The sequence below is a fragment of the Pseudopipra pipra genome, chromosome 4 (genome assembly GCF_036250125.1).
Source record: "Pseudopipra pipra isolate bDixPip1 chromosome 4, bDixPip1.hap1, whole genome shotgun sequence".
NCBI lineage: Eukaryota > Metazoa > Chordata > Aves > Passeriformes > Pipridae > Pseudopipra > Pseudopipra pipra.
The window spans coordinates 65,094,541-65,118,803 of NC_087552.1; the positions used below are offsets into that span (position 1 = coordinate 65,094,541).

Consider the following 24,263-nt stretch of genomic DNA (forward strand, 5'->3'; position numbering starts at 1 on the left):
CAAAAGGTTGAGCTAGGTGATCTTTCAAGGTCCCTTCCAACCTGAGTTGTTCTATGGTTCTGTGAACAAATGCTGTCCTGCATGATGAGAAAAACGATTCAGAAATTCATTTTTGTTCACTGAGAGAGGAAACTGTAAAATATGGTTGGTAACTGACACCAAAGAATGCTTTTCAAGTCAAAACAAGAGAAATCAAAATAAACTGTTTTGAAGGACTTTTTAAATCTAAACTGGTTTTTAGTTTCACTGAGACTGAACCTAGTAAGTCCTCATATTCTATGCAAAACATACAATTAATCTAAAATTTTAGCCAAAGTCTGGTGAACAGCAGGTACCTTTATTTTCCTTTGTCTCAAAAGAAGCCTTTATCTCTGTCCTTAACAGAGAAAAGCCTACTGAGTCATTGCAATGTGGAGGTTGGCAGCACCCTGGGCAGATGTAGGTCACTCCTCCTTCTCCTCACAAGGGGAAGGAAAGCAGGAGTTTCATCTGGCTGCAAGCTGCTCAAATTGCCAATAATCCTAGCAATTCAAGTTTTTAATAACAACCTACTAAGACGACAATGACGTAGGATGCTATCCCTTGACCTACATGCTGCCGAGGCGAGACTTGGTCTGTTGGGACATCACGGACACAGCTGTTCATGGACTCAGCTCATGACACTACACGTTCTACCACATCCCCTTCCTGCCATATGCATGGCTCTGAGGCTGTTTGCATTCACAGTCATTCCTCCTAAACCACTTCAAGCTCCCTTCCACTGCCCCACAAGAGATGATTGCTTACATATGGGTTTGGTCTACGCATCGACCATTGCTTTTTTGGTGAGCTGGCATCATGTAGAAGCAGGATAAATTATGCATAGCCAAACCTGGGGGACCATGGGATGCAGGGATGCATCCCACACACAGCCAGCAAGCAGGCTGGGTGCCAGTCCCCAGTAAGGACATACATCCCACCACACAATTTAAGAACAGAGGACAGGCTGTGGCCATCAGGGCTGGGCTTGTCCAGAGAACAACGATGCCCAGTAACCCTAACCCAACCTACTCACAACCAGGCCTGTTTATCCCTTATTTATCTCTGTTTTCCCACAAATGCTCCTCCGTGACCCACTTTGATGTCTCCTTTCCCCAAATTCAATCCTTCTCCTGGACATTTCCCTTCTCCTGAGAACACAGTTCCTTCACACTTGCCTTCCACCAGCCCTGGGGCTTCTCATGTTGCTGGACAGTGTGTCTTATTGTTCTCCAGGGCTGCAACACATGGGAGCTCTTTTCGCTCTTCCCCACTGCTGACTATACAACAAAGGAGTGTCACAGCACAGTCTGGCTCTGCTCTACTCCCAGAGTATCACAGAAAAATAATGATTTTAATGGAGAGAAGCCCAACTTTATTTTACTGCGACACACAGCAAGAACAAGTGATCCATGTCACCACAGCACATTTCCAGTGTTTGTTTCTGAAACAGAATATAAATCTCCTCCCAGTCCAAATACTCATAAAGTAAATGATGACTCAGATGGTAAATACCCTTTCTATCGCATCCCACTTCTCTCTGTCATTTGGTGTGACAGCCCTGCTCTCACTGAATTAAAAAAGGACAATTCTGCTTTGTAATGAATGAAATCAACACTCCCTCCTGTATGACTTGCTTTTCTGCATTGCTAAGCACTATCAGTATCTGTACTTTAAAACCTTTTGTTTTTAATAGTGTTTCTGTAGGAACTGATCCGAATTTCGGAAAGTTATTTTGCATTTCTAGGTACTCTCCTAAAACACAGACATGACTGTTAGCACTGAGCGAGGTACCTGAGAAAAACATAGTCTAATAAAGTTAAACTGATCAAGCTGGAAGAAGTGAGCATTAATTTCATATTCAAAGCATGATATGCAACTCTGTGAAAAGACTGATAGGTTCCTCAGGGTATGAAAAATTATATGATGCAATTGAATTATCTTAGCAATACAGTTTCTTATATAAGAGCTAGAAAAAGAACACAGTAAGGGCTAACATGTCAAATAAGCAGAGAAGTAGGAGTAATTCCTTAATGCAATCCAATCCTTACCTCTGTAATAATTTTATCTATAACTGTCATTGGGGCTGTGTAAAATGAGACATCTCATAGAAGTGCTTCTCTCTACAGATTAACTAACTTGCTTACTCAAGCCAATGAGATCTTAGGTGCCAAAAGTATAAAAGTCTGAATTAGCCACCATGACTTGCAGAAATCCTTAATTTCACCTAGCCTCCAGCCTCAGTCAGATCTAACATCATTTTTCATACTGTCAATCACAAATCAGTCCCAACTCTTTAAGCAAGTCTAATATTAATACCTTTCTCTTTCACTAAGCATTAGAAATTCCACTATCTCAATTTTAGTCCCTCTTCTAACCCTGAGCTGAAACAGAGTTGAAAACTCTGATCTGAATTTCAGTCTGGCACATGGGAATGACATGCACTAATGCTCCAAGCCATGCAGCTTGATGACTACCATCATGTCACAGGTGTCTGACACCACGCTGACAGCCCACGGCAGACAGGTTACAACGCCATGCATGGTACCACTGCGTTCATAATGATGATGCTTTTAGACACCTTCATATTTCCAAACTACTACGAGTAAGACTAACATGGCATCTTTTCCAGTGGCAATTGTAATCTTCAAAGGAACAAGTTTTCAATTCTTCACTCTACGCAAACATGAGCTTTATACAAATACAGAAGTCAAGGAGAAGTTCAGTCTTCCCTTGTTTGCTAGGGTGGGGAGCAGCTTGCCTAACTCCAGGCATCCAGAAATTAGAAAAGTAGTTAAAGAAGGTTCTCACTATCATAAAAGAAACAGAAACTTCCCACCATAAAGTCCATCACCACAGGCTGGCACAAAACGTCCTCTGGAATTGCCTCCTTTCCACTCAGTGTTGTAGCAGCTCAAGTTAGGCACCTAACAAGGCTGAAGTCAGACGAGAGAAATCCAAGCCTGAGCACATAAGTGCATAACTGTTCCCTCTGTTTTCTCTGCTTGTTTAAAGTTCCAGTTGTGATTGTGAGTTTCTTTATTTCCTATGTAACCCATGTCTGAATATCCTAGATCTCACTGTCACTCAGCTGCCAGCTCTCCTGATCCGCCTCATCAATGCTTCTCGTGACTCCGGTGTAGGAGCCCTGTAAACATGTGAAAATCTTATCCTTCATTAGGAAAATAAAAATACAAATTTTACCACCATCCCTCCAAGTTATTTGAAAATTGTGTATAATAATTTTAATTAAATATAATGGGGTTTGGAAGTTAGACTTTCTAACCATTTGGAGAGGCTGGTAACACTCCACCACCAAGTATCATCCTTTTTTTGCTATTTTCTTCCTTTTAGTGCTATTTCTGCCCTTCAAGTACCTCTACATAATTAGGAACTTTTAGTTGTGAATTATCCCATTTTTTCAAGCCTCCTCCTTGGATTTTCCTCTGCAAACACAAATCCATTTACAGTCTTTGATATTTTGGATGCTCACACTAATACAGTGTGAGCTAATATGAACATCAACAAGGAATGAAAAATATCAGCTGTTTCAGCTGTATTGAAGTCAACTGAGATACTCATATGTATAGAGTCAAAGATCTTCACAGAGATTTATCTTGATGGGTTTGGCAGGTAACACTGCAAACTTGCTGGAAGAAGGATCATAATTACTTTTTATGCCAATACCATCCCAGCTTTTGTTTCCTGAAATGCTACTGCCAATAGTAATGCAAATTTAATGAGAAGAGTTAGTGATTCCCAAACAAAATCACACTGTAAATGAAACAATGTGCAAATATATTTTATTCAAAGCAAAGACATATATAATGATTTATGCATTTCTCTTGGGCAAAAATTAACAATATGTGGCATTGTATAATAAAAATGAAACAACTTTAATCTCTAAGCTTTAAAATTAGGTAATGGAAGAAGAAAGTCTCTTTCTGAGCATTTCCACAATGTTACAAATCCTTACTTCCAGATTCTGATTACACAAGTTCAGAATATAATCAAATACTAAATAAATATGCAAACTGTATCCTTAATGTAAACTCATATCAAAACCTTACAGATGAAATAAAAAACAAAGAAAGAAACAGACAGTCTTTTAGGGGAAGGTTTGTAAAACGATAGAAAACCTATGCATATAAACACCTGGGAACTGTTGGCAAAAACAGATATGGCACTGAGGGAAGAGAAGAAGGACCAGGGGAAAGGCAAAACCCACCAACTACTAATTCCAATAGTAAGAGAACAACAACAGGATCTCTGGAGTGGAGAAACAGCAGGAGACCACCACCTGTTCTCTGGCCCTGCTATTCACAACAAAAAGGCTTTTCTTCATGTTATTTTCCTAAGAAAATGTAATTTTGCAAGGAATACCTGCATTTGCTGTCAATTCTTCCCCTTAACAAAAATAATAAAAAGTGCTCAAAATGCTTGCTAGCAATTTGGAAAAAAATGAGCAATACTGTGTCATTCTATGATTTCTATCTGTTATCTAAAAATACAAGCTTTTTTTTGATAAAATATTCTTTGGTCAAAATGGTGTCATGGAGGTTTTCTATACATACAATAATAATATTATCTTTATTTAAAAATACACCACTAATACAGTGCCATTCAGAATGGCACTTGAGAAAACAGTAGACTTCCTGCACCTCTAGTTCAAGAACATTTTCTGCCACGCTTCACAATTTGCTTCTTTTAAGCCTCCATTTAACTTTCCTTCCAATTACAGGTCAAATCTGCCACCTAATTCACGCCATCAGACCCACTACTGACAGTCTGCTAGGATGGTTATACCACATAGGTGTAATCAGCACTTATTTACACATTGATTAGGCCAATTCCAGTTGTGAGTTCCACTTAGCAGCAGGTAAGGGTAAAGGAAAATTGCTGTAAGTCATCTCTTTGTCCTTCAGACAGGCAGCCTATGTGCCCAGCTCTGTAGCACTATAACAGCAGTCCCCAAGGAAGCTCCAGCAGGCTGACAGATTTCCCATTTCCATATTTAGTCAGTTAATAATTATCAGAAAGTGGGAAAAGACAGAAAATAAACTCATTATTATCACACTGAAAGCTTCTGAGATGGAATTTTTCATTCATTCTGTATGCTCCCTTTTTAACCAGTGAGATTACATTTGTACAAAGGTAGAATTATAACTATCACTTTAAAGTGTATTCTTCTACTCATGCAGTAAAATTTAATTACTGTTACTTAAAGCACTGATCCAAAACCTTTCAAACACACTCAGACTTAGTCAAAAGCTTTAATACTTCTATGTGAATCCTAAACTCTGGTACATATCAATCCACTTATTAGTTTTAGGTATGGATATAATTAGAAAATGTAATAAAGTTTCCTTTTTTAAACTCAAAATTGCTCTAATTTTTTTAAAAAAGCTCCTCTCTCTTAGTATGTTTTTAGGCTACCACTTTACAGACAGTTTTTTACTACTGAGATTCTACCTCTCCTGCCTAGGAATCCCCCATATATTTTACATTCAGTCCAAAGAAAATGACAGTCCCAAGATTCAACTTTAAATCAAGAGACTATCTCAAAACTGGCCTAGTTGTACTAAGAACATATTACATTACTAAATGAGAAGCTGTGTACTCTCCTATGCAGCAAATCTACAGACTACTGGAACTATATTGTCTTTACTCTTAGGTCAGCTGTACAAGAGATTAGATCTTTTAATTATCTGTCCCAGATTGGAGTTAGAAGCCTCAAATCCATTCAGCTGCTCAGTTTATGACCTGCAGAAATAAATCTGACCCCTTAAAAAGTACATCCAAGCATCACACACAGTCCGATGGTTTTAAAATTGCCACATAACTCTCAACTGGTACATCATTACGCTTCAGAACTGAGCTTCCACTGAAAACGTACGTGTGTTTGTATTTTTTGGAAGTGCTGCACAAGAGTCCCAGAAGCATTGTCTTGCTGTCCTGCTTTAGCTTTAAATGTAATTTTAATCATGCCGAAGCCAAGTTTAGCACTCCCACACACTATATTTAGAACCAGAATAATTTAGGTTGGAAGGCACCTCTGGAGGTCATCTAGTCCGGCCTCCTCCTCAGTGCAGATCCCACCAGATCAGGTTGCCCAGGGCCTTGTCCTGTCCAAATCTAAAACCTCCAAGGATGTAAGGCCACCTTTTCCCTGCTCCAGTGCTTTAGAACCCTCTTGGGAATTTTGTTTCCTCTTATATCTAATCAGAACTTGCAATGTTGAAAGTTGCCACGGGGTTGACTCTCATCTTTTTGCCACACACCTCTGAGCAGAGTCTGAGTCCATCTTCTTTACAGCCCATCACTAAGACATGAAGACACTGATGTTCTCCCCCGTCTCCCAAAGGAGCCTGGCTCCTGCAGGAGGATTTTCTCCTCCCAGCCTCTGCCCATCCAGGCAGCCTGTCCATGGACATGCTTCACTTCATCCCAGTGGCAGGACTGTGGTGTGAGAGTGAAACACAACTCTCTAAAATTCCTAACGTGAACACTGTCACAAGTGCGAGAGGACACGCTTTAAAAATTAGCCTTCCAAATCCATGTCTTGCATCATTCAGAAAGTGACCGGGTGTTCAGTGTTGCTGAACACCCTTAACTCACAGCATCTTTGCCCATCCAGGTTTTTTTACAAGGCCACTTTCCATCCTAGTATTGTCATCATCATGGCTAGGCTTCGCGTAATCATAGTATTGTAATACTAAGTAATAAAGCAAAACTTTTCTATATCTGGATCTGCCATAATGCAACTTGGAATACCTTGTGTGGGGGGGGTCAACATTTCTGATCTGAACATGTAGTTTTGGACCATTGCATTCTAAAAGAATAGAAGCTAATTTCAGACACACTTATGTGTAAATAGCTACGTGAACTACTTTTATTTTATAGATACATAAATATCATAACAAATTTCTTGTCCCACAGTGCTACCAGTCACAACAAACATGCAGAGTTGCAGCAGCCTGGCCTGAGAACTGACCCTACAAACCAAGTATTAGATGTACAGTGACCTTGGTGATCCCACCACCAAGAAGTCACAACAAACTAGAGAAGCCAAGCTGTCTTTTCAAAACTACGCACGCACCAAACATACAAAAAAACAAGGTGGCTTACAAAGTTACACATTTGACATTGCAATTTTGCCTTGGAAGTAGGGATTTTGTTGAGACAGCAAATACCAAACCCACCTAACCACATATTCTATGGGTCACACACAGGCATTACTGCACAGGTATCCAGTTTCCAGCCTCTACACCCTGCACAGATTCCTTGCAATTTAGAGAACAGGCAATGTGATTAACACTGCTAATCTGGCTGCACTGTGAATTTTGGCTGACTCTTCCATATTGGAGCTCTGGGAGTTTTGACTGTAATATAAGAAGTATTGTTAAGCCTCACTTTCTATCACAGCCCTGAAACACTTGATATTTTAGATTAAGTACCATCCCTGGGTGATGTGATTGTGCAGCAATCACAATTTGGTTCTAGTTGTCATAGTTGCAAAAAAGGTTTAAAAGTTTTTAACATTTTATAAAGTCTTCTCATCCCCTTCCAGTATGAACAACATAAACAAAATCCAAAGGTAGAAAAGAGGTTCCAACTTTGTATTCTGATTCAAGATTATGGATGCTACTGCTTGTGATTTTTATCTTAATTGTCTTGTGTTCATATATAGCCTAATTGATAGATCTCAGTGATTTTCATAAGGTTTTTGCTTCTGCTTGTATACTATCTAGTAAATCGATGATACTACAGTAATTTATTTTTTTTTAAGCATAAGATCATTTATAGTCCTAGAGATACACTACAATACCCTGCTTTGGAGAAAGAATGCCAATCACATGAGTTTTGGTGTGAAGCCACATTCTCAGGGTGTTGGGAATAACAGACAAAGCAGGGCAGTTCCACTCACCAGTGCAGCCCCAAGGAAAGGAAAAAATATTCAGGAAAAAAAAAAAAAAGAAAAAGAAAAAATACTCCCACAGTATGTGAAATTCCTCTTGGAAACAGCAGAAACGGCCTCTTTGTTCCACTCACCGATTTTATTGATGTGGTGAGGGAAATAGGACAGTGGTGATAATGCCCTTAGCTGAGCATCTCATACCAAACCAAGGCAGGGGCCAAAAGCATCTCACCAACATGGCTGGTGCCAAGGGACCCAAAACTGGCCCCCAGCCCTCCACCACTTGGAGCAAATCCTGAGCTGCTGGATCCATCTGTGTATCTTTTGCCATAATACTTCCTTTTCCAGCCTGTGGGCAACTGACAGAGCAGATGTCACTGAAATGACTTAACGTATTAAGCTGCTATTTGTTTAATTCTGATGTGGAAAATGTGTCACACTCTAAATAGTTTAGTATGTTAATGTACCACTGCAGCAACCTACAGCAATCTTTTATAATTTTATTCTAGACTTATTTGCTGATTTCATTTTAAATCATAATTAAAACCTGTTTCCTTGATTTCCTACCTACATTTTTTTAAGTGTACTCTTAACTTCACCTTCAGTTTCCTCAAGCTGAATAAACAGAAATAATATCACAAATGAACATTTAGTGTCCAAGCATATTTTATTTTCATTAAATTATATAAGACAGATGCAGACAAAACTTCTAGACTAATGTATTCCGTTAATAATTTGCAGCACAATAGTTCATAGATAAAGGGGCTCTGAGAGTTTAGGGAATAACAGCTTAGTTACTATGTCTGCACAAGAAAGCTGATCAAAGCTATATTTGGAACTTGTATCTGAGTAATAATATTAAAAAGAATCTAAAATATTCTTATTTGAATCAAAGTTTTTCAAAGTTTCATTCAAACTTCAAAATTTCAGTTCTAAGGTAAGGGGAAGCTTTTAATAGCTACAGAATGAAGTTTTATTTCTTATATAAGTACATAGTTCCTTATGCTTCAATGAGATTAGACATGAGAGTGTATCTAGTCTTGAATTTGAAAATTATTCATCTTAAAAACTTTTAAGGAATCAATTTTAGAATAATTTTTAAAATCTTATGATGAGCACTACGAATGAGGAATTCCAAGCTGTAAAGATGAATGATGTACATTTCAAACTGAAGGAGCAATATGAAGTCCACTGAATTGACCTCTTTTGTGAATTCACATGAGATGTTGGAGAGCCTTATTAGCTTGACGAATCACAAGGATGTGTTAGTAAAATTAATCCTCTTGCATGTAGCTGCACTCCTTTGATAACTCAGCATCCCTCGCATTAGCACTTCTGATTTCTGGAGACTCCCTGGGCACACATAAGACACATTTAACTTGCCAGTGCCTTATCCTGATGCTCTGGGGTAAGGCATTGCACTGGGACAGGCCTTTCTTACAGGCACTGCAGGCTTCAGGGCTGGCTGCTGCTTCACCGGTGGGGTCATACCAAGAGCTCTGTAAGTAATCCTCATGAACTTCTTAAACTATAATACAAAATCTGAATTTTGGAGTACACTTTTAAAAATACAGCTTCTGAAACATGCTTCTGTGGTTGGAAGCCCAGTTAAAGCCTGATATGGTATGATATTGAGAATTTCCTGCAAAGAAATACCTGTCTGCATTTTTCTTTATACCAGGCTCATTCAACTCAATGGTGGGCAAACAACCACTCAGCTTAGACTACAATGGCCCATTGCACAATGGGTGCAGGCACAACCCACTGTGAGCCTCCTCCGGAACAAAAGCCCAATGTTGACAAAAGGCTTCTAACTAACGTGTTAAGCAATGCAGTTTTTCATAACCACCCTGCATTGTTCCCCAGCAGGCACCTCCAGTGTGACCTGTCTGCTCTACCTCTCCTTGGAATGGTTCTCATTATGCAGATGATTTCCCCCCCAGTCTTAAACTATACCAGCAGTGACACTCTTCCGGAACGATGAAATGATCAAAACCTGCTGACAAACAAATGAACATAGGAAACTGATGCTTCCACAAAGAGAGCGTGAGGGCACAATCAGTGTGCCCTTTGGTCAGATTTTTTTAAGATGAACTTGGTTGTTTCAATGTCTTTTAAACAGGAGTGCCACGTATGGCTTGGAGTAGGTCCACTTTATCTAAATGTACTCAAGTAAATGTACTCAAAACAAATGTACTGAAGTAAACAAGCTCAACTCAGTACCAGCCCCCAGGACTGAAATAATCTTCTTCCCAAAACTCAGCTTTCAGGTCACTGGGGGAAACAAAAGCTGACACGTGTTATCAGTGTGACCTGGAATGGATCACAAATATTTTCCAAATTACCTATGGTATCCATGTGATTGTAACTGATGAAAGCTGCAAAAACTGAAAAATTGGAAAGTTGCCTAAACCCTCAGCTTCCCTGCCCAGCTGGGAAAGGGAGATGGTTGAGCAGAGAGAAACCCAGGGCTTTTCCACTTTGCTGCACTTATCCATAACACTGGCCTTTGGGGAAATATTAACTTAAGCCTGCCTCCAGAGGAAAAAGCTGCATGTTATCTCTTTGCCACATAATGCCACCTTTAAAGAGCTTTAAAGAGCTGGCAAGTGACAGTAACAGCTGCTGGCAAGGGTCTGCTGGGACAGGCGTCACTGTGGGCTGCAGAGATTCCTTGGTGGGGCTGCAGACTCTCAGCTTGGGTGCCACTATGTGCTGCCTTTTCCTACTGCGTAAAAATAAAAAACCCCACACATTTTCCAGAGTTAAGTTCTAGTGCTTTTTATTCTTTGTTTAAGTATTTTACATGTGCAATCTTATCTGATGGGTGACATCAGCTGCAATCTTGATTTTTTTTTTTAAATGAAATCTCCTTGTTGACATGATCCAGAGAAACAAAAATCAAGGGCAGGAATATTTAGGCTGCCAGGGACATGGAGTTAGCAGCAGGCAACTGGCTTTATTGCAATTGGTTTTCACAAGCCCAACTCTTCCCTCCCTCCTCCTCTCCTTGAGCTGCTGGACAAGCTGAGGACCAGATATTATTTTTCAAAACTTAGTGAAAGATGGGAAACAAATTAACCTTTTGTTTTCCTTTCTTACATTTACCGACAAATGTCAGCCACCCATGCCAATGCCAAAAATAACCCAAAATGTATTAAGTCTTACACATGTAAAGTCAGAGTGACCTAACTGAAGGAACATTTAATTCAGACTTTGGTATTTCAGATTCTTGTCCTCTTGACTAATCCTATCAAATACAAGTCTCAAATCTCTTCTCAGTTCTCCTGTGTGCACACGCAAATCCCCTTCTCTTGTGAGAGCTTTGCAGTCAATTGATCAAAAATACTATTAAAAAGCTAAATATATTTATAAAAATATGCAGCATCAACAGTACCATAATGAAATTCTATCAAAAGAAACCCTGACATCAGAGAATATAAATGTAAAGCGATACATCCTATCAAAAAGGAAGGGGTTCCTGCAAAATATGGCAGAATTTTCTTAAAGAGAAGATGTTATCTTTTAGTTTGAGACTAAAAATCCTACAGCTCTTTATATATGATACAAAGCCAGAGACAACATCACCTCCCAATAGTTTACAAACAATATAAACTGCAATCCAAAAAAAATACATGGAATATTAAAATAACAGCAATTACCCTACTAATTACATTATTTCCATTTAAAAGTTTTCCAATTTTTTATTGCATTAATGCTTTCTTTAGGGCATATAATTTCAGGATGCTTACACAGAAGTATGCAACAAAAAGCTGAAATAAACTGATAGAAAGAGATTTTAAAACTGTCAGTGAGATGCAAGGGGCATCCTGGAAGCAGCAGAAGGGATTGCAGCCCAGAGGCAGAAAGGAGTGGAACATGTAGGGGGACTCATTTAAGAGTCAGTACTGTGGCTCTTACGGATGCGCAGCTCTTACTGCCCATCCAAAGTCCTCCCTCCCCACTGCTCCAGTGCTATACACAGCTGTCAAGGTGAAATGCCAAGTAGCCTGGGACCAATACAGGTTCTTTGGTAACTGTTAATTCTTCACGGTGCCATAATGCCAACGCAGTGAAAATAATTTCCATTCAGTATCTTTTTTCCCCACAGCACAGTTACAACAATTTCCCTAGAAAATTCACAGGGGCTATTTAAACTTCAGTCCTTTGCCTTCCACGGTCTGCCTTCCAGATCCACAGCACAGAGCCACAAGACAAGCTAAGAGTAGGAATCTCACTTAAACATGTCAAGATTTGCTGTTTACCCACTGCTAAAGTCTTTGTAAGCAACACTTGGATGTGCAACTCCTTAAAACAGATTCACAGGTTCACTTACAGAAAACAGATTCTATTAGGGGAAAAAAGAAAATTATTATTTTACTACCAAAAAGTAAACCAGTACAGCATTTTCTAAGCAAGCAATATGATAGCACAGAAATGGACTGTCACAGTAAGTAATAGGTTCATTACCTTTTATTGTCTTGAGGGAAGACAGCTCTGCTTTTGCAAACAACTCAGTATTGGCATATGTGAGTGAAAACAACCGCTTATATAGAGAAGTAGTAGAGGATCAGATGACTTAGCAACTGAATTTGACCTATAACCTAGACAACGTCTCAAAAATAGCTTAAATAAGTAACCAGAATTAAAGATGAAATTCAGAACTGAAATCTTATTGCATTTTGATGCCCACAGTGCAAAAAGCTATACTGAAAGCATCCATCGCTCTAATAAATAAATAATTACTGACCTTAAGAAATACATGTATGATATCCAAATTGCTAGAATGGAAGCTGGGACTGTCTCCAATATATAGAATTTCTATATATTTCAAAAAATATTAAATATCTTTGTATTTAGAAAGGCTCTGAGAAGCTGCCTTTCTAATTCTTAACAGAACAGGTAAATCGAGTATCCAACCAACATTATGGCAGTTTCTGACAGCTTTAGCTTAACAGCCAGGCTTCTTCTGCCAACTTAAATTTGCAGCTCGTGCTGTTTGCCACTTTCTAAAATAGGCATGACTATGGCACGCTTCTAGATCCATGTAGACCTTATGTGCTTCAGAGACAAGATGCAGAAAGCCCAGCCAAGCATTTCTTCAGAGCTGGCAGCACTACCCTAACGTCAGTCTCGTATACTTCACAGGACACAGCCTGTGTTGTTCCCATGGAAAATCAGCTTTGACCTTGGAAGAAAGCACAGGCATATCGCAAGTTAAAATTATAGATCTGTGGAAAGAAATGAAAAACATGAGCCTATCGCTTCAGCAGGTTTTATCAAAATGTAGCATATCACTTCAGCCCAGAAAGATTATTTAACCCCAAAGTTTAGAAATAATAGGAGTTAAGGGTTCTCAGTACAACCTAGGTTTTAGCCTCAGGTCAAATCCTGTTAATAATACAGACAAAATCAAATCTACAGCAGTGTCATTGGGTAGTTCTCTTAAGACATGAAGCTCTACTAAGATATAAATAGAAGTCTGTTAAGCTGGCTTTCTGCATTCAATTAAATTTAGGCCACACTACCAAAAATGAGCTAAAATTCATCATCTCAGGTGATGTATCCCTTAGTACCATCTTGAAAAACATCCAAGACCAAGATGGACACAGGCACTGTCATTGTTAGTTCCCAGGTCAGGATGATAGGCACAGCTGGAAACGTTACTGAGCCACAGATATTCAGTCTGAGCTGGTACAGACAGTGTGACGATCTTAAATAATGACAATAAATGTCAGCAAACTGAAACACTAATGCTTTTTACTAAAGGTCTCATGGTGCATGAGGACAGAAGCCTTAAAGAAGGTGCTAGAACAGCTTTGGTTATTCTCTTGCCGACAACACATTAAGGCAGTGTGTGAAATGCTTGTTATCTTAGCTTTGTACCATGAAAACCCATGGCTATTAGAATAAAGATGCTAAAATGTTTACATCTAATTCCATATGAAAGCACATAAATATATGCCCTGTTTCAGAGAGATAAAACACTCTGCAGTTCACACTGATTTCACTCATGGGTGAAGGATGCTTAGCACTTATTGAAGTCCCAGTAGTGATAGAGAAGTCAGATTTTCATATCAAACTCTCTGTCCCAGTCAAGGGGGGGCTCTGCAGCTGCACAAACATAACCCACAGGAGAGGTCTGCATCTTTAGGCAACTGTTCAACACGTTTGTGGTACATAAACCCTGTTTCTCCCTAAGGTCTGGTGCATGAAAGCTTACAAGTGTTCATACGTGCAGCTGACAATAGCTTTTCTCCAATTTTCCAAGTCAGGAATGAGCCATCAAAACACATCCAGAAACACTAGTTGGTAAATGGCCACACAAAACAATCTGCCCATAGATCTCCGTAGCAGCACAGCAGAAGCTCTGCAGTCACGCTTAAGGATGGTTTCAAATACCCACAGAAAATTTTGGACAAGCTGCCCAGAGGTCCAGCTGAAAGCAGGTCCACTCTTCAAAGTTTGGCAAATGCTGGAGCAACTTGTCCTATTAAATTTTGAAAATCTCAGAAGCTGGAGATTTCACAGGCTCTCTGCCACCCTCCTCCAGGGTTCAGGCACTCTCATTGGGCTTTCATTTTTCCTTATGACCAGCATGAATTTCCCTTGCTACCCCTCCTGACTGTTGCCTCATGCCCCTGTGAGAGGAGCTTGGCTGTATGTCCCCTTCACCCACCCATTAGGGAGTTGAAGACCACAAGTCAATTACCCTTGGCCTTCTCTCCTCTGGGTGGAACAAGAGCAGACTGCTCCACCCCATCTCCGTGCATGCCACACACTCAAGAGAAGTACACAGCAGCTTCCCCCATTGTGCTCCCTGCATAAACCCAGGCAGGTGGGAACATCATAGCTGAGTGTACACTATTAGTCATGGAGAGATTCAAAACAAACCAACTCTGCTCCCTTATCACCAGCATTTACCTACGGCCTGTGCCCCGGCACAGTTCTGCCGCTGCCTGAAGCCCAGAGCAGAGCATGGGGCTGTATTTAGTCCAAGCAGGGCAGGAGCTGCCAAGCACACCGAGGCTCAGAGCACAGGCCCAAACCCTGCAATTGGCACTCCTTGAGCCTGATTTACAGCCAGGTTAACAGACAGCAGAATGGAGAGCATATGTGCGAGTCACAGGGGTGAGGTGCTGGAGTCACTGCCAGACACTCGCTACAACTCGCGGTACACACATACACAGCCCCAGCTGTTCCCGATTGCCTTGTATCCTGGCTAAGGGATTTGGCTGAAAACCGTTTTCCATTCCCGTTTTCCTGTCATCAAGGGTAACAGTGGCAGCACAGCCTGTTTCTATGGTTTCCTTTGGTCTCAGTGCCCTACACAATTATATATGCAATCTTAAAGATTAGATCCTCTGTATCTATGTTGCATCTAAAACTGTAACCAAATGACTGCTTTCATGCTGCTGGAATTGCAAAGCCAAAGGAAACACCACAGCAAGGCCAACCCAACAAGAGTCCACGAAGCCAAACTTGTCAGCTGTACTCTATCAAAAAGCCTCAGTGCGCTGCTAAAAGGTAAAGAACAGAAAAACCTGTTTGACCTGCAGGTCCCAGCTGAGTTTGCAATACTGAGAGCATCAACAGCATGAAATTATAACAATTTGTAAACAGACCAAAGTAAATGAAAATAACTGACATGAAAACAAAGGGAAAACTTTTCATGGCTTCGAGAGCATTCACACAATTTTAAACTGCAATATTTACAGCAATATGGGATTTATAAATGTACCTCAGTAAACTCTTTGACAGAGGTAAAAACAAGGGAAGAAAAAAACCCGAAGTGGTCTCTGACCAAGAACTCTCCAAATTCCTGCAAACAAGGCAGCCCGTTCATTCAGTCCCACTGAGAGCTGCTCAGCAGATAAGATCCCAGTACATATTTAGACATCAACTAGTAAACTGCATTATGCATTACTTCTGAAATTCCCTGCTATCCATGAATCTCTAAGTCAAATACTTATGAGAAGGAAGTAGATGACCTATTTTTTAAAGTGACAAAAGCACTTGCATGACACTTAAGCAGAACAGCTTCTGTGGCTTGTTTTTCATATGATATGCATGAAACTTTAACTCCTTCTACTTCACCATGAATGTTACCATACAAACAGTATCACAGCTATTCGATTTCACTTTCCTATCGCCTGAAACAGAATTGAAGGAACACAACTACTGTACACTTAGTGCTCCATTTTATACTGTATTCAGCTGTTTCGTTCCATAAAATAATACAGGTGATGGATTTTTTCCCCTGAAGTTCAAATGAACTTGGCAAGAGGGAAGAGGAAGAATGTGGGACAATCACATTTCATCCTCTTCTGATAGAATAATAGTGCCTCATGCAAGAAATGAACCAAAAGAAGAGGTACTTAAAACTTCCAAGGAATTGGTTGCTGTATTTGTGAGCAGCTACCATACAGTAATAACCAAGATAATACACTTGTTCTTAATATCCACCATAAGGAGCAATGGCAATCTGTTGTTGTTTCACAATGACAGCATTACTTAAATCTAAAAATAACAGTTTCTAAGTAGCAACCAAAAAAACCCCCCAAAAAAACCAACTAAAAACCCCCATAAAACCCAAAGCCCTGTATTAAGAACATTTAAAGTATTTAAAATAGTAAAATATCGCTAGTGATCTCTTGCAATTCAGGAATGTATATCTTTCATGGCCAACTGCATTTAGACTTTGATTTCCTTTAACATCACAAGATCAAGCAACTTGTCCTATACGATCAGCAGAATCTTCAAAATAAAGTTATTAATCAATTTGACTAAGGCCAGTAGAAGGATTTGATTTTACAGAGAAAGGGAGAAAAATGGTTTCTAAACCAGACAGAAATATTCACTGAACAAAGCTTTTATTCATTACACATTCCTTTTCTAAAATGGAAAAATAAATAACCAAGCTTTGTGCAAAACAATACTCCATCTAGATTTCAGAGCACGGACATCAACTAATAAGCTGTGAAAAAAACCACTCCAGCAGTTCAGACGATAACAGTTATGGACCTTGACATGCTGCTAATGGATCTTGACACAGGAAATACTCTAAATTCAGAAATATTTGCCTTAAGGTTATATTTAAATATGCAGACAGCGAGCCAGCAAATTGTCCAATAATCTCCAAGGCCCATGCACTGCCCTCCATCTATGCTGGGCTTTTGCAGAGACCCAGCTTTGCTGGTTGGGCCTCCTCTCACCCTGATGCTCCCAGAGCTCTGCTTCTAAAAGCCCCATGCAGCACAGTCCCTTTCCACACAAATACATTCAATTCATTATTGCAAGTGCTGGATGCTTGGTTGGAGAACCCAAGGTCCAAAGGTGGGTTAATGGACCAGTAAACCCCTAGCAGGACTGGAAAATGCAGCAGTGAGCCTAAAGTTAACAGTAATCAGGAGAGATGTGTTTCCATCGCTAGAGCCTGAATTTGCATAGTGTGGGGGGCGAATGGTTTGTCAAATTGGGCAAAACTAAAATCAAGGTTTCCTCACTTCTCCTTGAATGTTGGTCAGCCCATTGCATAGAAGGCGGCGAGAGAGAGAAAAAGTTACCTCAATTGCCATGCTTTAATTTTTCAATTTCCTTTGCATTTCTTAGCCCTCTATGTTCTTATGACAATGATAATTATTGGACATTAAGTACATAAGCCATTAATGTCTGAGAAGCAAAACGGAAAGTATACACTTGAATATCTTATTGAAATGGCAATCAGATGTAAACAAATACCAGCCAAGAAGGATGCTCGTTTCTGTACAGATGCTGCACTGCAAACAGGCAAGTAGACAAGAAATAGACCTCACTCAGAAAGCCAAATATCTCGGTTTTGTTAAGGGGAACTAGCCTCCCTTACAGAGATGTGCTGCAGTGCTGGGGCAGCCTGGGGGAGACAGGAGCTCCTGCAGTCAGGAGCTACTAGCTGATATACCACCACCTGATAATCTCTTCCGACCTACTTTATCCTCTCCCAATTGTGCTGTATGTTTCCACCATCCAAGAACATGATGCCATACACTAAATTGAAACTATTTTCTTAAGAGCTGTAAAGAATCCCCCAAAACCTTAGAGAATCCCAAGATACGACTTCCTATTTTTGACAATCTAAGAAATTATACACAATCTATGCAATTCAACATCAGAGGAAGAAAATGCCATCAGGAAATATGTGTTACTGTTTATTTTTTCAGGGAAACATGGCTAAAATGGCAATGAAATGAGGTTGTTCTACTTTTGCTCAATTATGAAATGTGTAAGATTGCATGTTATAAGCTGAACACATTTCATTAGTTGGCAAACTCCAAAGCAAGTTGATCTCTTGGTGGTCCTATCTATTAATTCAATGCTCTCTTCAACCAGTACTCAAAATTAAAGGCTGAAACTAAAATGCTGTATCTAACTATAAAACATAGTATAGTCTAAAACAATCATAACTGTTGTCTCTAGGGAGGATTCCTATTTGCATGGGAACTTTGAAAAGGAATTAATCATCTCCTAAGCAGAGCTGGACCCTCTGTGACCAACCTGCATAACCTCTTTTGTAACCAGAGCCACTTTGTTCCTGCTCCATTTGGGTTGTGATACTCCATTAGCTGTTCTCTGATCCATGCAATCAAATTTTCCCTTTAATATAATAGTTTAAAGACTAAATAGCTGTGTGAATTTGTGTCACGACATTTAATTTAATCTAAACTAAGATAATTCACCTAGTATGTAATTAGCTCTGAGATTCCTTTTTTTGCACTTAAATAGTAGACATCATGTTACCCTATTTCTGGGAATTGAGGGGAACCTCATTTTCTCAATCTCAAATTTTTAACCTACTCTGTTCTTCTTGCTATGATTTCAGGATGGCAAAGACCTAAATTATTAGACTGATAACCATATGATAAACTTATAAAAGTTCATTTAGAATCCTGAAAGTACAACCATGCCATGTAAATCTTCCAGGTACAAAAAGCAGCGAATGGGCACTTTCTTAGAAATAGCTTAAGCCAAGAGCAATGACAAGTATATGGAAGGCAGCTGAGGAAAATCACATGTGGAAAAATCTAATTAGAACATATGTAATAATGCATCTGAGCTGTGTCTTACCATACCAGATGATTATATACTTTCTAGATGTAAAATTATAGTGTGAGTCTGCAGTCCATTAATACAGAATGACGGTTTAATCTACGTACTACTAAACCACTTTATATTACCTGTATGTATATGTTAAAAACTCACATTTACTAAATATAATCACTTCTATATCTAACGTCAAATCTTACAGTTAAAATGGCAAGACAGCGTTGCAGCACCGCCTGAAACTCTCTTGATGCAGACAGCTAATAATGTTGCCTTGGTACAACAGAACACACAGATTGAGTCAAGGTTTCTGGAGTAACAAGCACAGATCCACAACTCCATCCCAAGAGTAAAAGAAATATCGAGGATTTCTCCTGGATTACCAAACAGTGCAGCAATTCTTTGAATCTTCCATGGGGCTGATTTTAATACCACACTGCACCCTTATTTTCTTTGCAGAACCAGGAATATCCTTCTGTTACAGTAAACACTAAACCTGAAATTACAGCCTTTCCATAGTAATTTTGGTGGAAATCTTTTGGAAATAGTGATTTTAGACAAACCGTGGCATTGAATTTGCCATACGATACTTGTCCCATTGATGTTAATGGAAAACTTCCATTGATTTTTCTGAGTAGATGTGGTCTCCTCACATTTCATTTATCATGAAAATTGATCGCAAATTGTTTACACAGCCCACACAGACATGCAAAATCAAAATTTGGAAACATCGAAGCTAACCCTATACTTAAAACCAAAACCCCTAAACCTGCCAGTTATTCTTTCAAATGAGAGCTAAGAACTCTCAGGGTTTTTTCCACTCTCTTTTTTCCCATGATGTTATTTTTATCTTGGCACTGTTCATTTTTGCTATTTCATTTACACTGTGTTTGCTGCAATTACTGAGATAGAATAGTGTCAAGTCTCCTCTGCATTAGTGTTATGCACTAACTTTTCTACTGGGTTTATAACTTTAGAATCTATTTAATTGACATTTAAAATATTATAGACAGAAAACTTTGGACCTTATATTCCCTCTACTAGGTTCAGTTCTACCACTAGAGAATTTAAATGTTTCACAGCATTTCATATTCTTCAGCTCGAAATGGCAGCCAGGTAACTGAGGAAAGGATTCTGTGCTGGAGTATAATCATCTCCAAAGCAGATGTTGCCTTCTGTGTTAACCACCTTGATGCCCTTAAAGACAGCAAAAAATCTGGCATTTCTAACATACGGTTCAAATCACCCTGCAACACACGCTTACTTTGCTCTCACCTCCACCCCTGTACACCTGCCTTGGCCTGGGCACTTCCACGGAGAGGACCAGCAACGCTGGCAGTACATGTTTCATCCATGCAAGAATGTGGACAGTCGACACACGTGGACATAAGTACACCATCAACTAATCCAAGGAAATACCAAACTAGGTTTTTAGCTGAAGTCTGCGGCAGGTGCCTGAACCCAGGTCACTCACTGCCCTACCAGGGAGCTCGTCTTCCTCTCTATTTTCACTAGGCTCCCATATGGCTCGCTGGGAGGATGTGATATGATTAAGCATGTTGACACAAAGAGTCACCACTTAATTGTAGCTATTCAGCCTTTGCCTGTTGTTGTGGTAAAGAGTATATTTAACAGCTACAGTTACCCTCAGAAAGGAAATACACAATCAACTCTCAAAGCCCCCCCTTTCCCCTATGCACAACCCTGCATTTGCCTAAAGGACTGTAATATTTTGCGATCAGCTGTGCTCTGAAATAACCACCCCCCGCTGACACACAACGCAGACGAACACCGAACCGCTGGAAAACACAATTCGAAGTCAGTTGTCAAACCCTGCATGTACCACAGGATAAATTACTTTTGTATTGCCCTGGGCAACTGGATCCCTCCGGGCGGCAATCCTAGCTAGGGCTCCATGGCACATCCCTGAACCTTCTCCACCACCACGGTTATCTCGGCCAGCAAAAAAGGCCAGGCTTTTAACCCAAATCTCCCCGTCCGAAAAGCTGTGTGCTCCCACCTCCGGGATGCCAGGCGGGCAGGGGTGGCAGCCTGATGCCGCCTGATGCCGCCCTCACCCGCACCTCGGCTGCGGAGCCGCGGCGAGACCCTCAACCGTGCCACGGCGTCCCGGAGGGGAGATGAGGAGGATGGACACGGGGATGGACACGGCCCAGCCTGTCTCGCAGGGCTCCCGCCAGGGGTGCGGGAGATGACTGGGGCAGGTGCGGGAGATGACTGGGGCAGAGGCGGGAGATGCCCCGGGGCAGGGGCGGGAGATGCCCCGGGGCAGGGGCGGCTCCGCCGGAGCCCCGCGCAGGGTCCCGCTGCCCCGCACCGCCGCGGCAGCCGCAGCCCCTCCCGCCGGGCAGCGCCCGAGGCTGCGGCAGCGGCAGCTCCCCCCAGCCACACACACACATATTCACATATTTTCGGGATTTTTTTTATTTTTAGGTGAGCAATTCCCGTCCGGCTGCCCCTGCCCGCGCCCCGGCGCGCAGCCGCGCGGCAACGTGACGGACCCCAGCGGGGCAGCGGACACGACCCCTTCCCAAATACCGGGGGGTCTCGGCTGTTCCCCCCGCGCCCGCCTACCTGTGCCGGTGCTCATGGCGCGCAGGAGGGGCCGCTCTGCGCCGCTGCCGCCGCCGCCGCCCGTCCCCGCCGCCCGTCACGGCGCCCCCGCGGGCGGCACCGGCACCGTCCCCGCCCGCCGCGCAGCGGGGCCCGCGCCGCGCTCCGCCCCCGCCGGCAGGTGCCGGCACCCGCAGTCCCGCCGCGGCTCGGCTCGGCCCGGCTCGGCGGGCACCTTGGGAAGTGTAGGCAGCCCCGCGCCGCCGCCCGCGGACTACATCCCCCTCCGTGCCTTGCTGCGGCCGGGAGCAGCTCCCTCCCCACCGCTTCTGCGGGCAGAGCTGCGGCAGCACCCTGACCCACCCAGCCGAAATTCCCCCCACCCGTTCCCACCTGCCGGCCGCCGCCGCTGCGTTCACCCTGCGGGTGAGATCTTCCTCTGTGTTTTCCTGTCCCGCTTGCGCTCTGTTCATGAGATGCCCGAGCAAAGCAAGGAGGTGCACAGGTGCTTCAGCACGTCTCCGAAGCGCCCGGGGAGCGACGATGTATGTGTTTGCTCGTGAGGCTACACCGCACGGAAGGTGTTGGCATCAAGTCTCGGCTTTCAGGAGGGGAAGGGCAGTGCTGTCTGGAGCAGGTGAACTCTTGCTGATCCTTCGGATTTGAAAGCACAAGGGCACACAGTTATTATTAAAGCCATTTATTTATTAAATACTGATTTATTCGGTATGTCATCAATCTGAAAATCTATTATAGTTCTGCGAGAATTAATGTTTTAAAAAACACAAACATCTGTTTTAGCAAACACAAAAGCAGCTAGTGTAGTTGCATAAGCATGTTTTACTGCACAGCTCCTCTGAGGCTGATTTTAGACTGGGTTCAGGGCATCTTGGAGTTACAGTAATAATGTGAGGAAACGAGTGAAGACTCACTTTGTATTTTGATCAGTGTGCTGATTACACTCTGTTCCACTGACAGTTGTCTGAAGGTTAAAATTTAACTAACGATTGTAACTATAAAAACCTACACAGCTTTCCCATCCTACACCAGTAACTGATATGAGAAATTCTACTCTGCTGCTCTGTAGCAGTGCTTACATGTCCTGATTTGATAGGGTATCAAGAGCCTTGACCCTATGTAAGTGGAGCAGTACCTATGGCTCTCATGTAATTTGTCTGATAAGAATGGGGAACCCCTGAAGATAATCGCTGCCATCGGGAAGAATGTGAACCAGCACTCAGGGCAGCCATACAGGAACAGACAATCCAAACCAGTATCCCATTCCTGACAGCCATCAGCAGTGGGTATCTGCTGAGAAGACTTCCTGAGCCAGATGTGTGTTCTTTGTTTTGAAGAACCTTCTATAATTTTCTTCTGTTACCTTGTCCAGTTGTAGTTTGAACCCATGCATGCTTCAAACAGCCTTCTGTGCAGGGAATTTTTCAGGTGAACTATGTCTGGTGCAAAGAATTATCTGCTGTTGTTTCGAACCTGCTGTTTGCATTCTTTACTTGATACCCGCTCATTCTTGTGGTAGAAGAGAGAGCAAACATCTAATTCCCTATTCACTTCCTCTGTGTCACTCATGAATTCATACTGTTCAGATTCCACCCTTCACTCCTACTCTAGTTAGTCATTCCTTAAAACAGGTGACTCGTAACTTCAGTACCATGCTACTTTCTGTCACTTTCTGTCATTTGTTTTGGAATTTGATTGTTTGATTGTTTAACATCAATTTCTGTTTTTAATCATGAACTGTCTTTGCATATAATAACCATTGTGAGTTCAAGGCAATCTCTGAGTGATGTTAGTAACCCTGTTGCTATGTATGAGTGTTGCTCTAAAAGCTAAATTAGACTTAACTTGTATTGAAGGTGGTGGGTGTACAATTCATATCAGATGTAATGAAGAGGAAACTGCCTTGGGCTTTAAGGCTGCTAAAAGACAGTTTGACCCTTCTGCTGGGCGGCAGTGTGAAAGGAGAATGAATGCATATTAAAGCCTATGCAAATTCATTGCAGTGAGAACCCCCAGGGCCACAAGAGGATTTTGGAAGTTCTCTCTACCAGTCACAGAGACAACTGAGAGGTCCAGGTTGCTACACAAATGCTCAAAGTGCTTATATGGTGCCAAACTTTAGAGAACACTGTGAAAAACAGGTCATGGACTTCAAAGTTCTCCTTGTTTAGGGCAATGCCATCTGCCACAAGCTTGATTAGGAACTCCCATGACCCAGTGGAAAAGTCATGGTCTTGCATAGATAAGACCCCATAACTCCAACCAGTGAACCAGGTAGTAATTGCCGCTTTCAAGGTCTATCATCTAAAAAAGATCTTCAAGCTTATCCAGGAGACAACAGGTAAGAAAAGCCCTACCTCAATGACTTTTGGAGATAGTTTGTTATCATGGATGGCACAGATGACACAAGAATTACTTGGGAAGAGGTCACAGCTGGGTGTATGAGTGGTCTATGGCAAAAATAGTTGCCAAATTTTATTCTCTGTTGGATTTGATATTATCCTTGCTCTACAGAAAGACATTGTCTTTTTTGCTAAGGAAGTTGGCTTTGAGAGGGTTGATAGCAAAAGCGTGGTGGAATTGTTGGCTTCGTGGTCAAAGTGGAATCATCCAGAAAGAGTTGGCAAGAAGGCTTATACTAAATTTAAAGTTAGCA

The 24,263-nt window shown here is 41.5% G+C and overlaps 1 protein-coding gene and 1 long non-coding RNA gene across 13 annotated transcripts in view; both read right to left on the reverse strand.

Moving 5' to 3' along the window:
* The window catches only part of ABLIM2 (actin binding LIM protein family member 2), a 140,449-nt gene extending 118,729 nt beyond the window's left edge, over positions 1-21,720 (reverse strand). For all 12 annotated transcript variants that reach the window (XM_064653330.1, XM_064653329.1, XM_064653323.1 and 9 more), the window contains exon 1: positions 21,611-21,720. In XM_064653330.1, coding sequence (XP_064509400.1) covers positions 21,611-21,626 — 16 coding nt within the window. In that variant the 5' untranslated portion in view covers positions 21,627-21,720. The remainder of the gene's footprint in view (positions 1-21,610) is intronic.
* Positions 10,702-16,492, reverse strand: LOC135413506 (uncharacterized). The gene is made up of 2 exons (XR_010430263.1): positions 12,407-16,492; positions 10,702-12,284 (listed from the first exon to the last, which is right to left on the reverse strand). It is a non-coding gene; the product is annotated as an uncharacterized LOC135413506 (long non-coding RNA).
* Positions 21,721-24,263: the final 2,543 nt, after the last annotated feature.